At 53.3% G+C, this 16,847-nt stretch overlaps 1 protein-coding gene across 2 annotated transcripts in view; it reads left to right on the plus strand.

Annotated features, from left to right (window-relative positions):
- The window catches only part of LOC105464477 (SH3 domain-binding protein 1), a 28,341-nt gene extending 17,750 nt beyond the window's left edge, over positions 1–10,591 (plus strand). Inside the window, exons 1-2 of one of the 2 annotated variants that reach the window (XM_011712427.2) lie at positions 1,806–2,449; positions 9,235–10,591. In XM_011712427.2, the coding sequence (XP_011710729.1) occupies positions 1,864–2,449; positions 9,235–9,551 (903 nt within the window). In that variant the 5' untranslated portion in view covers positions 1,806–1,863 and the 3' untranslated portion in view covers positions 9,552–10,591. Of the gene's footprint in view, positions 1–1,805; positions 2,450–9,234 lie in introns of those variants that run through there. The other variant, XM_071080547.1, reaches the window with a different exon arrangement.
- Positions 10,592–16,847: the final 6,256 nt, after the last annotated feature.

Raw genomic sequence — 16,847 nt, forward strand, 5'->3', positions numbered from 1 at the left:
AGCTGGGACTACAGGCGCCCACAACCGCGCCCGGCTAATTTTTTGTATTTTTAGTAGAGACGGGGTTTCACCGTGGTCTCGATCTCCTGACCTTGTGATCCGCCCGCCTCGGCCTCCCAAAGTGCTGGGATTACAGGCGTGAGCCACCGCGCCCGGCCTATTTTTTGTATTTCTTAGTAGAGACGGGGTTTCACCGTGTTAGCCAGGATGGTCTCGATCTCCTGACCTCGTGATCCGCCCATCTCGGCCTCCCAAAGTGCTGGGATTACAGGCTTGAGCCACCGCGCCCGGCCTGAAGGTGAAATTTTTAAAGGAAAAAGGAACATTCAGGCCAAGGAGACTACCTATGTAAAGGTCAGGAGCAAAAGGCTTAGGGCACTTGGGGAGTAGGAGGTAGTTGAGCTTCAAAGGTTGGGTTACAAGGCACGATTTTTCCCAAGTCTTTGGAGCTCCAGTTGTTCCTGGGGGTCACAGCCTTCTCTGAAATTGGCAGACAACTTCAAAACTATGACACTACAGCTCATAATTCATTCATCCCCACACTGCAGACCAGTGGCTCCTCAAAGGTCCCAAGACCTGTAGTTGCCTCCAGATCACAAGGCCCCCTCCCTAAGATAGGGACCCAGCCAACCTGGGTCACCCCATCACTATCCTGGGCAACTGGCTACGGCCACTCTGCCTCCTGCCTTCCCAGGGCGTAGTCCGGTGACAGCCCGCCTGCCTCTAGCCCAGTGCTTCCCTACCCTAGCCTCACAGCAGAATCCCTGTAATTCAACCAACCAACCAAAAAATGCCCAGTCCTCACCCAAAACAGTTACACGAGAATCTGTCCTGCTACACATCGGTGATTTTAAAAGCATTTGTCAAAAGACATTGAACTGTACATTTAAGATCTATGCGTGGCCGGGCGCGGTGGCTCAAGCCTGTAATCCCAGCACTTTGGGAGGCCGAGACGGGCGGATCACGAGGTCAGGAGATCGAGACCATCCTGGCTAACACGGTGAAACCCCGTCTCTACTAAAAAAAATACAAAAAACTAGCCGGGCGTGGTGGCGGGCGCCTGTAGTCCCAGCTACTCGGGAGGCTGAGGCAGGAGAATGGCGTAAACCCGGGAGGTGGAGCTTGCAGTGAGCTGAGATCCGGCCACTGCACTCCAGCCTGGGTGACAGAGCAGACTCCGTCTCAAAAAAAAAAAAAAAAAGATCTATGCATTTTACTATATGTAAATGATATCTGAAAATAAGTTTCCAGGGGACTCTAACGCAGTGTGAAGAACTACTGGTCTAGACCGAGGACTCCAGCACCCAAGAAGACACCATGTGCCCCCTACCCCATCATACCCACACGTTTCTTGGGACTTCGCTCAGAACTGTAGCGTCCACGATTCAGAGGGCAATGAGATTTGACCCAAAGGCAGTTCATTTAGCATGGGCTTTTCTCCTAGCAACCAGCTCGCCTAAGCTTCTGATTGGCTGGAGGCGCGGGGCCTTCGCTTCGCGTTTTCTGTTTGTAGATTCTTATTGGTTAAGAAGAGCGTCAGTCTCCCATCCCGAGTGTAGTCCGCGTTGAAACTCGGCGGCGACTGGCCCAGCAGAACCAGGGACGGGGAGAGGGATCAGGCTAGCTCTTCATTGGTCCCTTCCCCTCGTTGTTGGCCACGATTCCGCCCCTTTCCCCAAGTTCCGTTCGCTCGCGGCCTAGGTTCTCTCCCAGACTCTCGCCCCCATTAGCCGCAGGCCACGCCTTTGCCCCGCCCCCGGTCCTTCCAGCGCGCCAATTGGCGGCTGCGGGGAACGTGCCAGGACGAGCGCGCTGTGCCCGCGGAGAGAGCGCGGCGCGGGAGGCCGGCGGCCAGCCGGCTGCATGGCGCGCTGCGAGAGGCTGCGCGGAGCGGCCCTGCGCGACGTGCTGGGCCGGGCGCAGGGGATCCTGTTCGACTGTGACGGGGTGCTGTGGAACGGCGAGTGCGCCGTGCCGGGCGCCCCGGAGCTGCTGGAGCGGCTGGCGCGGGCCGGCAAGGCGGCTCTGTTTGTGAGCAACAACAGCCGGCACGCGCGGCCCGAGCTGGCCCTCCGCTTCGCGCGCCTCGGCTTCGGGGGGTTGCGCGCCGAGCAGCTCTTCAGCTCCGCGCTGTGCGCCGCGCGCCTGCTGCGCCAGCGCCTGCCCGGGCCTCCGGGCGCGCCGGGCGCCGTGTTCGTGCTGGGCGGCGAGGGGCTGCGCGCCGAGCTGCGCGCCGCGGGGCTGCGCCTGGCTGGGGACCCGGGTGACGACCCGAGCGCAGGGGACGGCGCGGCCCCGCGCGTGCGCGCCGTGCTCGTGGGCTACGACGAGCGCTTCTCCTTCGCCAGGCTGAGCGAGGCGTGCGCGCACCTGCGCGACCCCGAGTGCCTGCTCGTGGCCACCGACCGTGACCCATGGCACCCGCTGAGCGACGGCAGCCGGACCCCTGGTGAGCGCAGGAATGGCGGGGAAACTGAGATGGAGGCGATTTGCGCATTCGCCTCCACGCCTAAGGGTGAGGGGCGGGGAAGAGGCGTCTCCAGGTGGCAGGTGGGGAACAGGAGGGTGCGAGGGAGGCCCAGGGTGCTTTGGTGGGTGTAGGGGGATGATACCTGTAGCCGCCATCCTGTGAGGGGCAGAGTGTGGTCCCTGTTGGACAGATGAGGAAACTGAGGCCCATTGTAACTCAGGGAGTTGGGCGGAATTCTGCCCCACCCACCATCGCTCTGGGGTTGGAGAGGAAGCCTGGGAGGGTTGTCCCTCGTTGTGAGGGTTGAAACTCCATTCCCAGAGGTAGGGTGTAGGCAGGTGTGTGGAGAGCAAAGGCGGTGGAGTTTGACCTCAGTTCCAGGTCCATCTCCAGCTCCACAGCTGTGTAATCATGTTCAGTTACATAACCTGCAAGCATCTCTGCCTGGGTGAAAAATGGCAGCGCTCACCGTGCCCGGTGATGGTGATCAGGGTGGATGCCTGGCACGTAGTAGGTGTTCAGATGATCTAAGTTGTAGCCAGAGTCCACCATGTTACAGAGAACTTAATGAAAGAGCTTGGCGTGTGTTCTTCTTTGGTTTCCAAATTGCTCTGGAGATGGGAGTTATTGTCCCATTTCTCAAAGAGACTGAGGCAGCCGGATGCAGTGGCAACGGCCTGTAGTCCCAGCTACCTAAGAGGCTGAGGCGGGGGAGGATTGCTTGAGCCTAGGAGGTCAAGGCTGTAGTGTGCTATCATTGCATCTGTGAAAAGCGACTGTACTTCAGCATGGGCAACATAGTGAGACCTTGTCTGTAAAAGAAGAGGAAAGAAACTGAGGCTAAGAGAAGGGAAGTGAGCTGCCCAAGAACGTATATAGTGAGCCCCTCCACCTCCTGTGTCCCCACACACCTGCCTCCATCCTGCCTCTGGTAATTGGTGTTTCAGCCCTCACACATAGGGACAGTCCTCCCAGACTTCCCCTCCAACCCCACCCCAATGATGGGTGGGGCAGAAATCTGCCAGCAATTCACTGGCAGAGTGATAGAGCGCCGGAACCTGAATTTGGGCTTTGTGACACAGACCTCCAGTCCAGGGCACTCTTAACTGCTGTCATCTTGCTAGTTCAGCCTTCCAGGGGAGACAGAAGCAAAAGGAGGCCCCTCCATTGTGGAGGGATTGAGTTAGACAAGATCAGGTGGCAGCAGAGGCTAATTGGCAGTGGTCAGTGTGTGTGGACAGGTTAATAGCCCAGTCAGTAGACTGGGGCCGTGGACAGATCTCTGTCACTCCCTCTCTGCTGGCCACTGACCCATGTAGTCATTGATATTAAATCCTGGGGGTACAGGATGGTATTGAGTAAAGAGAAGTAAACACAGGATTATGGTGGGGTGGTGAGCAGGGCCTAGTGCCAGGGGCATCTGGGAAGACTCCCTGGAGGAGGCATGATGCGGAGCAGAGTGATAATACACCAGGAGATGTAAACCCAGTGTTATGGCATGGCAGAGAGGGATTCCGTAGTCCTTGGCCTCTCCTGGCTGTGCTGCACACCTACTTGGTATGTGGGCCCACCTCAGCCTCAGTTTCCCCATAAATCTGTGTTGAGGGCTCTCTGGTCGGGGCTCTCAGCTGCAGCAGCTCCTGCCTGCCTTAGGCCATGCTATGAAAAGTTTTTCCCAGGAGGCCTCAAGGCTCAGGTTAAGGCTGTGGGTTAAGAGGTTCTCCAGGGCACAGGAAGGCTGGTTGTCAAGGAGCTAGGGAGAAACCAGGCCCTGCCCATGCCTGCCTTGCAGGCCTCTGTGGAATCCAGACCCCTGTGGTCTCAGTAGCCACCCGGCTGTGCCCACCCATCCTGCTGTCACTCCCACAGCCTAGAGGGGGAGGCAGAGGCTTAACAAACACGGCTCTGCAATCATGTTTGTGCACAACTTAACGATGCAGCTTTCAAACGGTGTGGTGTGGTGTGGTGTGACGTGACAGTATTAAAAGCCCTCATGATGCTTATGTCTGAAATAATGCAAATATCTGACCCCCAATTCCTCCTCCCCCGCCCCAGGGACCTCCGAAATTGTGTGTTTATCTTGTCACCACATGGCAGCCACTTGAGCTGACAAATAGAAAGGCCTGCTGTCTTAGGAATACGTCATCAGCATAACATGCAGAGCCGTGGATTAGAGTGGAGGGGAGTGGAATGATGGTGGCCTGAGAGACGTCGGCCTGAGAGAGGCCCAGATGCCCCTGCTAGGAGGCTGGCTCCCTGGGGTCAGGATCTTTGTAATGTTGACTGCTCTGTACCCTGTGTCTAGCATGTAGTTGGGCCTTAGTGAGACACAGGGCCCAAAGGTGATCAACTCCATCCTGGTGGGGAAGGACAGAGTTGGGGCCATTCTTGAGCTCAAAAGAACATTTTGGGATGACTCAGTGAAAGCCCTTTCCGTCCCAGAAGGAATTGCTCACCAGCGGAGCACATGGCTTTTATTCTCTCTTTTTTGTTTTTTTGTTTTTTGTTTTTTGTGTTTGTTTTTTTGAGACATAGTTTCACTCTGTCGCCCAGGCTGGGGTGCAGTGGCGCCATCTCGGCTCACTGCAACCTCTGCCTCCCAGGTTCAAGCGATTCTCCTACCTCAGCCTCCCCAGTGGCTGGGATTACAGGCGCACACCACCACGCCTGGCTAATTTTTATTCTCTACCAAGTTCTTAAAACAGGCAAGTCACAAGATGTCAGATGAGGGGAGAACTCCCAGGGGTGTTGCCCTGGGCCAGCGTGAAAGCATGAGTTCTGGCCCACCTCGGCCTTGATCTTATGACCCTGGGAAGTTCCTCTTCCTCATCTGGGGGCAGCAGGGCTGAGGACTCTTGCTCTCCCCACCTGTTTTCCCCTTTGTTCCCCTTCCTCATCTTTGCCTTTGGCTTAACTGAGTGGAGTGTTGTCGGCTATGGGAAGGGAGATAGGAGGCCCAGAGCATTTGGGGTCAGACCAGTGGCGCACTGAGAAATGTGGAATAGCAGGGAAAGCCATGATTATACCGTGTGCTGGCTTCTGTGGTGTAAATACTCCCAATACAACCGATCTTGAGCTACCAACGTTAAGTCAGTCCCTGAAGGTAGGGTTGGGAAGAGATGTGCAGTAGCACACACCTTCTTACAGATTTCCACCATCACAGGTATGGTGGAACTTCAAGAGCAAAACGAGCAGAGGCTAGTGTGGTTCAATAACTAAGAAATGATGAGTTTTGAGAACTTTTTTTTTTTTTTTTTTTTTTTTTTTGAGACGGAGTCTCGCTCTGTCGCCCAGGCTGGAGTGCAGTGGCCGGATCTCAGCTCACTGCAAGCTCCGCCTCCCGGGTTTACGCCATTCTCCTGCCTCAGCCTCCCGAGTAGCTGAGACTATAGGCGCTCGCCACCACGCCCGGCTAGTTTTTTGTATTTTTTAGTAGAGACGGGGTTTCACCGGGTTAGCCAGGATGGTCTCGATCTCCTGACCTCATGATCCACCCGTCTCCGCCTCCCAAAGTGCTGGGATTACAGGCTTGAGCCACCGCGCCCGGCCAAGTTTTGAGAACTTATTAACGTTTGTTTTAAACATTATCATTTAGGCCGGGTGCAGTGGCTCATGCCTGTAATCCCAGCACTTTGGGAGGCCAAGGGGGGCTGATCATTTGAGGTCAGGAGTTCGAGACCATCCTGGCCAACATGGTGAAACCCTGTCTCCACTAAATATACAAAAATTAGCCCGGTGTGGTGACACGCGCCTGTAATCCCAACTACTCGGGAGGCTGAGGCAAGAGAATGGCTTGAACCCAGGAGGTATAGGTTGCTGTGAGCTGAGATCGCTCCATTGCACTCCAGCCTGGGCAACAGAGCAAGACTCCATCTCTAAATAAATAAATAAATATAAAAAGCATTATCATTTAGTTGTAAATTTGTAAGCTGAGTTTTTTTTAGACAGGGTCTCGCTCTGTTACCCAGGCTGAAGTGCAGTGACATGATCACAGCTCACTTTAACCTCAAACTCTTGGGCTCAGGCTCTCTTCCTGCCTCAGCCTCCTGCGTAGCTGGGACTACAGGTCTATACCCCTGCACCCCACTATAATCCTGTGTCTACTTCTCTTCACTCAGTACCATCCTGTATCCCCAGGATTTAATATCAATGACTGTCCGGGTCAGTGGCCAGCAGAGAGGCAGTGACAGAGATCTGTCCACGGCCCCAGTCTACTGATTGGGCTATTAATCTGTCCACACACACTGACCACTGCCAATTAGCTTCTGCTGCCACCTGATCTTGTCTGACTCGAACCCTCCACAGTGGAGGGGCCTCCTTTTGCTCCCGCCTCCCCTGCAGGGCCAAATTCGCAAGATGACAGCAATGAAGAGTGCCCTGGACTGGAGGTCAGTGTTACAAAGGCCAATAATTTTTTTTATTCTTTGTAGAGACGGGGTTTCATGGTGCAGGCTGGGCCTTTTATTTGTTTGTTTATTTTAAATGCAGCTGTGCCTGGAATAAGTTGACTTTTTTTTTTTTTTTTTTTTTTTTTTTTTTTTTGAGTCGGCGCCTTGCTCTGTCGCCCGGACTGGAATGCTGCAGTGGTGCAATCTCAGCTCACTGCAGCCTCCGCCTCCCGGGCTTAAGTGATTCTCCTGCCCCAGCTTCCCGAATAGTTGGGATTACAGGCATGTGCCACCGCACCTGGCTGATTTTTGTGTTTTTAGTAGAGGCTGGGTTTTACCATGTTGGCCAGGCTGGTCTTAAACTCCTGACCTCAGATGATCCACCCCCCTCAGACTCCCAAAGTCCTGGGATTACAGGCGTGAGCCACGGCGCCCAGCCAACTTTTCTTTTTTCTTTTTTTTTTTTATTTTTTAAATATATATGTATATTTATTTAAGTAGGAGTGGGATCTCCCTATGTTACCCAGACTAGTCTTGAACTCCTGGGCTCAAGCAGTCCTCCCACCTGTGCTTCCTAAAGTGCTGGGATTACAGGCATGGGCCCCTGTACCCAGCCATAAGTTGACTTTTTTTTTTTTTGAGACGGAGTCTCGCTCTGTCGCCCAGGCTGGAGTGCAGTGGCCGGATCTCAGCTCACTGCAAGCTCCGCCTCCCGGGTTGACGCCATTCTCCTGCCTCAGCCTCCCGAGTAGCTGGGACTACAGGCGCCCGCCACCTCGCCCGGCTAAGTTTTTGTATTTTTTAGTAGAGACGGGGTTTCACTGGGTTAGCCAGGATGGTCTCGATCTCATGACCTCGTGATCCGCCCGTCTCGGCCTCCCAAAGTGCTGGGATTACAGGCGTGAGCCACCGCGCCCGGCCAAGTTGACTTTTAATAGTACCTTCCTTTGGCTGGGCGCAGTGGCTCACGCCTGTAATCCCAGCACTTTGGGAGGCCGAGGCGGGCGGATCACGAGGTCAGGAGATCGAGACCACAGTGAAACCCTGTCTCTACTAAAAATACAAAAAATTAGCTGGGCGTGGTGGTGGGTGCCTGTAGTCCCAGCTACTCAGGAAGCTGAGGCAGGAGAATGGCGTCAGCCCGGGAGGCAGAGCTTGCAGTGAGCCAAGATCGTGCCACTGCACTCCAGTCTGGGCGACAGAGCGAGACTCTGTCTCAAAAAAAAAAATAGTACCTTCCTTTAACGCCCAGCTCATAAAATTCCTGCAAGGGAAACAATTTGTACTCCCAGGTCAGAGCTGGGTTGGACCCACGCAAATGCAAATCCTTTTGCTGCCACTTACGAAGCTGTACAACCCTGGGCAAGTTACTTAATGTCCCTGAGCCTTGGCATTCTCATCTGTAAAATGGGCTTCCATAAACACCCAGCACAGGCCAGGCAACCGGTTTAGAATGTGCTTAGTAAATGGTGATTATCATCATTTGTTCAGGGCCATTAGCATGAAGGCAGAATGTTCAGGCACAAAGACATGTCTGTGGGACAGGCACAGTGGACTTTTTGTGTGAGGCAGGATGGTACTGGGCTGGGAGACAGGACTGTCCTTTAGTTCTATACAGTCCTCCTATTGTTGGACACTTGGGCGTGTTCCACAGTTTGACTTATCAGTTACTGTAGCCCCAGACATCTTCCAGCCTGCAGCTTTTTGTCTCCAGTTGGAATTCTCTTCTTGTGATCACTTTCCCGGGGGAGGCGGACTGGGTCAGAGGTGCGAACGTTTCTGTGCCCCGCTGTGTTCCGAAGGGACTGTGCCAGTTTCTGACGCCAGCCGCGTGACTTCTTGCAGCAGTAACCACAACTGCTATTTGTTAAGTGCTGCTCCATTTACAAATCACTTGCCCCTGTGATGCCCAGCGCCCCTTTGGAGGTAGGCCCTGCTTGGATTCCACTTTTGCAGGAGTCCGGAGAAACTCGGGGTGGTCGAGTGGTTTGCCCAAAGGCCCACAGCTGCCAGGGTGAAATCGCGAACCTCAGGCAGGACTGACCGAGCCAGGCCCTGTTTACCTGCAGTAGCTCCACCCGTCCTCACAATACCCACATGAGATAAGTGCCGTAGACATCCCCGTATTAGATATGGGAAAATCAAAGCACAGAGAGGATAGCTAGCCTGTCAAGAACAGTGGAGATGGAGTCCAGATGCCGGCATCTGGTTGCCCTCTCTACCCTTAGCCACTAAATAAGACTCGGAAGTGGGCTTTCTGGCTCGTGTCAGCAGCTGATTTGACCCCAGCACAGTCTGCCTCCCTGGACTTCCAGTTTCAGGGCCTGACGCTGTCCCTGCCGCCCGCCTGCTGACTGCGTCTCCATCTCCCTACAGGCACCGGGAGCCTGGCCGCTGCGGTGGAGACGGCCTCGGGACGCCAGGCCCTGGTGGTGGGCAAGCCCAGCCCCTACATGTTCGAGTGCATCACAGAGAACTTCAGCATCGACCCCGCACGCACACTTATGGTGGGTGACCGCCTGGAGACCGACATCCTGTTCGGCCACCGCTGCGGCATGACCACCGTGCTCACACTCACGGGAGTCTCCCGCCTAGAAGAGGCCCAAGCCTACCTGGCGGCTGGCCAGCACGACCTCGTGCCCCATTACTATGTGGAGAGCGTCGCAGACTTGACAGAGGGCTTGGAGGACTGAGCCCACTGCACCTGCAGCCACAGGCCCGCCCCTCCCCACGCCCTGATCCTGTAGGTCACGAGCCGTGTTACACACCACCAGCTCCTTGGCCCAGTTCTGCACCGGGGTGGGGCTGGGACCTGGGGAAGGTTTGAGGGACCCTTGCAACCCCCTCCCAGCAGTGGCTGGGCACTCTTTGCTGCCCCAGAAGTTGGTCTCCTACAGATTCATCTTGGCCTGACCCAGCCAGGTGGACTTACTTCCTGCCCTGTCACCTCCCCTCCTTGAAATCTGGGCCCTGGTGCCCGCTGAAGATTTCCTCTAGCCCTGAGCACTTAGTCTTCTCCCCCTTGCCTGGGTCTTCTAGAGCTCTCTCTGCCCCTCAGGTCCTGGCCTTTGGGTCCTTGTCAACCAGAGGTCTAGGGAACCACAACCCTTACTGTCCTGAGTGCCGGCAAAGGCTAAGTGATAGTGACCTCATCGATGTTGGGTCCTGTGGGGTACCAGTTTAGGTTCCTAAGTAACAGTGACCCTTTTCGTCCTGGAGCCCGAGTGGACCAATCGGAAGCCTAAGTGACGATGACCCTCGCATGTCCTAGGTCCCTGGGTGGACCCATCAGGACCCCAAGTGATAGTGACCCAGTGGTCTTTTAGATCCTCAGTAGAACAATCCAGAAGCCTAAGAGACAGTGGCCCCTTGATAATCTGGGTCTCACGGGACCAGCCAGGGGTCCAGGTTTCAGTCCGTAAATAACAGTGGTCCATGTCCTGAAGACACCCCTCCTCTACAAAGACTGTGATGCTCTGGGGCTTCTGTGGCCAAGCCCCACCCTTTCCTGGTCAGGGTACCCGTACAGTGTTAATGGCCACAGCTCAAAGGGGGCTTTCATGTCTCCCTGTGCAGTCAGTGTTTGCAGTACCACCTCTCTCCCGTGCCCACTCTCAGCTATTTTTAATTTATGTGTGCCAGTGACGGTGGGTGGGGACTGGGCCTTCCCCGCCACCTCCACCCCTGTTGTGACCTGTCCTTCCGTACTTAATAAAGTGTGCGTGGGAGTGTTCACCTGTGTTCGAGTCCATGTTTGGGGAGGGAGGAGGACCCCCTGCTGGAGCCTGCTCTCCCTGGAGCTGGCCTGCCACATTGTTCCCTGCATGAAATGACCCATTCCCGTCCCTGAGTGTCTTCTGCGTGTGGCGATACTTTGAGTCAAGAGCACTTTATATGTCGCTGAGTCTTGGTGTACCGACTGACTTCAGTGCTTTGGAAAACCCAGCATGTCTGAATTACTCATTCCTTTACAGCAGGAAATGGGGGATCAGAAATGCGATGTTAACTTACCAAGGGTGAACAGCTGGACGCTGTGCTCGCCTTATGCAGGATTTGAACATGCATTGGCTGACTGTAGGAAGCTGTAGCCCCCTCTCTGGAGACACTGAGAAGGGAGACAGGAGGGCGGAGCATGAGGTCTCAACCTCAGGGAGCTCAGGGGAGATGCTCTTTGAGACATCCCCACACCTGGGATGCTGCCAGTGACAGTCTGCCCTGCTGGTCCCGAGCTCCTCCAGGCAGAGGCTGTGTGTCTCCCTCGTTGCTGCATCCCTGGGGCCTAATGCAGAGTAGGTGCCCAGCCATGAGCTAGCGGGGGTCCAGGGGCAGCCTGGAAAGGCCCAGAGATGCTGAGAGCTGCGTGGGGAGGTGCGGTGGGTGCTGCACAAGCTCAGCTTTGGTCTCATTTGTGAAGTGACGGTGGGACTTCAGGGTCTGGGAAATCCTCTCCAGTATGATTCTTGAGAAGAGGGTGTGTTTGACAGAGCCCAGATGCTTCATGAAGTAGGAGCAAATGTAGTGCAGTCATGGAGACTTGTGTTAGTTTCAGAAACTCAGTTCAGCCAGGCACAGTGGCTCACACCTGTAATCCCAGTGCTTTGGGAGGCTAAGGCGGGTGAATCACAAGATCAGGAGTTCAAGACCAGCCTGGCCGAGATGGTGAAACCCTGTCTCTACTAAAAATAGAAAAATTAGTTGGCCATGCTGGCAGGCGCTTGTAATCCTAGGTACTCGGGAGGCTGAGGCAGAGAATCGCTTGATCCCGGGAGGTGGAGGTGGCAGTGAGCCAAGATCGCGCCACTGCACTCCAGCCTGGGTGACAGAGCGAGATTCCGTCTCAAAAACCAAAACAAACAGGCCGGGCACAGTGGCTCAGGCCTGTAATCCCAACACTTTGGGAGCCCAAGGCAGGCGGATCATGAGTTCAGGAGTTCAAGACCAGCCTGGCCAACATGGTGAAATTCCATCTATACTAAAAACAAAACTTAGTTGGGTATGGTGGTGGGAGCCTGTAATCCCAGCTACTCAGGAGGCTGAGGCAGGAGAACTGCTTGAACCTGGGAGGCAGAAGTTGCAGTAAGCCGAGATTGTGCCACTGCATTCCAGCCTGGGTGACAGAGTAAGACAACATCTCAGAAAAAAAAAAAAAAATTCAAAAATTAGCCAGGCGTGGTGGTGGTGGCTTGTGCCTGTAGTCCCAGCTACTCGGGAGGCAGGAAAATCACTTGAAGTTGCAGTGAACTGAGATCACGTAGCTGTACTCCAGGCTGGGCAGCAAAGCAAGACTCCGTCTCAAAAAAAAGCAAACAACAGCAGCAACAAAAAACTCAGTTCAACGTGGCTAAGGCATAGGGGGTTTTGGTCTGCTCCCTGAGGTGGTCTAGCACCCTCCAGGTGTATCCTCAGTTCTGTCTCGCCATCTCCCCAGCCAACATCCTAGGACAGATTCTCATGGCCTGGCTTGGGTCATAGCCCATCTGGATGGGACACAGCTATTGGGCCATGTGACCCTCCCCGCCTTCCCCTTCACCCTCCACCAGTAAGGAAATGGTTGTCTCTACACAGTCTTGCCTCAGCCTCCCAAAGTGCTGGGATTACAGGCGTGAGCCACACCCCGCCTAAGCACTGAATTTGTTTTGTGTTTTGTTTTTGCATAGGTTCTCGCTCCGTCACCCAGGCTAGAGTGCAGTGGCGCGATCTTGGCTCACTGCAACCTCCGCCTCCCAGGTTCAAGGATTTTCCTGCCTCAGCCTCCCGAGTAACTGGGATGACAGGCACCTGCCACCACACCCGGCTAATGCCACCAGGTCTGGCTAATTTTGAGTAGAGGTGGGGTTTCACCATGTTGGTTAGGCTGGTCTCAAATTCCTGAGGTGGGGTTTCACCATGTTGGTTAGGCTGGTCTCAAATTCCTGACCTCAAGTGTTTGCCCACCTCGGCCTCCCAAAATGCTGGGATTATAAGCATGAGCCATCTTGCCCGGCCTCTAAACACTGAGTCTTGAGTTTAACGCTTGAGTGTAAACCAATCTCAGTAATTTGATTCCTCAGGGTCAGCAATTGGCTACTCTTCTGACCAATGAAACAGGAAGAGAGGTCTGGAATGTTTGCCTTGCCTCACCTTTTTGTTTTGTTTTGTTTTTTGAGACAGCGTCTCTGTCACCCAGGCTGGAGTGCAGTGGTGCAATCTTGGCTCACTGCAACCTCTGCCTCCTGGTTTCAAGCGATTCTCCTGTCTCAGCCTCCTGAGTAGTTGGGACTACAGGCACACACTGCCACGCCCGGCTAATTTTTTGGCATTTTAATACAGACTGGGTTTCACTGTGTTGCCTAGGCTGGTCTCAAACTCCTGATCTCAGGCAATCCACCCGCCTCGGCCTCCCAAAGTGCTGGGATTACAGTTGTGAGCCACCGCACCCAGCTGTTTGCCTTATTTTTAAAGGACATAGAGGAGGAAGTCACTTCTCCTGGCTTGGGGTATGGTGCTGGGAGCCATTGCAGCCATTCTGTGATCAGGAGGTATGGCTGAGCATTTGACTCAGGTGACCCTGCTGCAGGTAGCAGAGCAGAAAGACCTCAAGAACTTACTGGGTTTGCTTTTCCCCAACTTGTAATTTAGAAAAGTTTCAAATTAATAGAAAAGGTGCAAGGATGACATGATGAATACCGCTACATCCTTCACCTAGATTTACCAGTTGTTAATATTTGCCTAGTTTGCTTAATTGCTCTTTATATGTGTTTACTTTTTGTTATTGTTTTAGAGATGGTCTCACTCTGTTGCTGAGTCTAGGCTGTAGTGGCGTAGTCACAGCTCATTGCAGCCTCTAACTGCTGGGCTCATGTGATCCTCCTGCCTCAGCCTCCTGAGTAGCTAGGAGCACAGGCATATGCCACCACACCCAGCTAATTTTTAAAAAAAATTTTGCAGGCCGGGCGCGGTGGCTCAAGCCTGTAATCCCAGCACTTTGGGAGGCCGAGATGGGCGGATCACAAGGTCAGGAGATCAAGACCATCCTGGCTAACACGGTGAAACCCCATCTCTACTAAAAAATACAAAAATCTAGCCGGGCGAGGTGGCGGGCGCCTGTAGTCCCAGCTACTCGGGAGGCTGAGGCAGGAGAATGGCGTAAACCTGGGAGGCGGAGCTTGCAGTGAGCTGAGATCCGGCCACTGCACTCCAGCCTGGGCGACAGAGGGAGACTCCACCTCAAAAAAAAAAAAAAAAAAAAAAAAAAATTTTGCAGAAACGGGGTTTCCTTTTTGTTTTGTTTTGTTTTAGAGACAGGGTCTCACTATGTTGTCCAGGCTGGAATGCAGTGGCTATTCACAGGCAGGACCCCACTGCTGATCACTGGGGGAGTTTTAACCTGCTCTGTTTCTGACCTGGGCCAGTTCACTCCTCCTTAGGCAGCCTTGTGGTTGCCTCTCCCAGGAGGTCATCGTATTGATGCCAGTCTTAGCGCACTACAGCCCACGATTCCTGGGCTCAAGCGATCTTCCTGTGTCAGCCTTCCAAGACGCTGAGATTACAGGCATGAGCCACTGCGCCCAGCTTGTTTACATTTTTTTAACTGAACCATTTGAGAGTGTGTTACAGATGCTAACACAGTTCACTGAAAATTCTTCAGCTTGTATGGCCTAAGAGCAAGGACAGCCTACACAGCCACAATCCAGGATTACACGAGAACCCAGATATTTGATGATTTTGTTGAGCCACTGAATCTGTTATGGAAACTCCCAACTGCAGACTTCTTTTGGTTTTTTTGTTTTGTTTTGTTTTGTTTTGAGACGGAGTCTCGCTCTGTCGCCCAGGCTGGAGTGCAGTGGCCAGATCTCGGCTCACTGCAAGCTCCACCTCCCGGGTTCACGCCATTCTCCTGCCTCAGCCTCCCAAGTAACTGGGACTACAGGCGCCCGCCACTATGCCCTGCTGATTTTTTGTATTTTTTATTAGAGACGGGGTTTCACCATGTTAGCCAGGATGGTCTCGATCTCCTGACCTCATGATCCGCCTGCCACGGCCTCCCAAAGTGCTGGAATTACAGGTGTGAGCCACTGTGCCCGGCCTTTTTGTTTCGTTTTTTTTTTTTTTTTTTTTTTTTTTTTTTTTTTTTGAGATGGAGTCTCACGCTGTCGCCCAGGTTGGAGTGCAGTGGCGCGATCTCGGCTCACTGCAAGCTCCGCCTCCTGGGTTCACGCCATTCTCCTGCCTCAGCCTCCTGAGTAGCTGGGACTACAGGCGCCCGCCACCTCGCCCGGCTAATTTTTTGTATTTTTAGTAGAGACGGGGTTTCACTGTGGTCTCGATCTCCTGACCTTGTGATCCGCCCGCCTCGGCCTCCCAAAGTGCTGGGATTATAGGCGTGAGCCACCGCGCCCGGCCTTTTGTTTCGTTTTTAAGACAGGATCTTGCACTGTCGCCCAACCTGGAGTGCAGTGGTGTGATCACAGCTCACTGCAACCTATGCCTCCCAGGCTCAAGCAATCTGCCCACCTCAGCACCCAAGCAGCTGGGATTACAGGCACACACCACGATGTCCAGCTAATTTTTGTATTTTTAGTAGAGATGGGGTTTCACCACATTGCCCAGACTGGTCTCGAACTCCTGAGCTCAAGGAATCAGCCCACCTCAGCCTCCCAAAATGTTGGGATTACAGGCATGAGCTACTGCGCCCAGCCTAGACTTCTTATGAAAAAGTTTTCCTTAATTTTAAAGTGATTTCCATTGACTTTTCTGTTACTTGCAGCCAAAAACCTTCCTGATACACAGACTTCAGGCACATCATTAGAAAACATTAAAAGGGCCGGACATGGTGGCTCACACCTATAATCCCAGCACTTTAGGAGGCTGAGGTGGGCAGATCATGAGGTCAGGAGATCGAGACCATCCTGGCCAACACAGTGAAACCCTGTCTCTACTAAAAATACAAAAAAGTAGCCAGGCGTGGTGGCGGGCGCCTGTAGTCCCAGCTACTCAGGAGGCTGAGGCAGGAGAATCACTTGAACCCGGGAATCGGAGGTTGCAGTGAGCCGAGATCAGGCCACTGCACTCCAGCCTGGGCCACAGAGCGAGACTCTGTCTCAAAAAAAAAAAAGAAAAAAGAAAACATTAAAATCCACTTATACCCCACATTAAATATATATTTTTGAAGTATGTTTATACTTTTATTTGAAGGATTATTTGGCAACCAGGACCTAATTTAGGACGGACTAACCTCTAGAAATACTTGGACATGCTTTTGAAGTGAGAAGACCCAAGCTACAGAGTTGTTTTCAAGTGTAACGACATTTCTCTGACTACCCAAGTCAATATAAAGTTTGAGCACAATAAACATTTATTAATTTCAGCTTTGCAGTTTTAGTATTTTGGAGCCAATACATTTTTTTCTTCAGATCTCAAATACTAAGCTTTTTTTTTTTTTTTTTCCTGGAGACAGAGTCTTACTCTGTCACCCAGGCTGGAGTGCAGTGGCGCCATCTCAGCTCGCTGCAACCTCCACCTCCTGGGTTCAAGCGAGTAGCTGGGACTACAGGCATGCCCGCTATGCCCAGCGAATTTTTTTTTGTATTTTTAGTAGAGATGGGGGTTTTACCATGTTGACTAGGCTGGTTTCAAACTCCTGGTCTCAAGTGATGCACCCACCTTGGCCCCCCAAAGTGCTGGGATTACGGACGTGAGCCGCCATACCTGGCCAGATATTTTCTAAACTCTTTTTTTTTGTTGTTGTTGTTTTGAGACGGAGTCGCTCTGTTGCCAGGCTGGAGTGCAGTGGCACAATCTTGGTTCACTGCAACCTACACCTCCCTGGCTTAAGCGATTCTCATGCCTCAGCCTCCCAAGTAGCTGGGACTACAGGCGCATGCTACCATACCAAGCTAATATTTGTATTTTTAGTAGAGACGGGGTTTCACCACGTTGGCCAGGATGGTCTCGATCTCTTGACCTCGTGATCCACCCACCTCAGCCTCCCAAAGTGCCGGAGTTATAGG

This window comes from Macaca nemestrina, chromosome 15 (assembly GCF_043159975.1).
Source record: "Macaca nemestrina isolate mMacNem1 chromosome 15, mMacNem.hap1, whole genome shotgun sequence".
Lineage (NCBI taxonomy): Eukaryota > Metazoa > Chordata > Mammalia > Primates > Cercopithecidae > Macaca > Macaca nemestrina.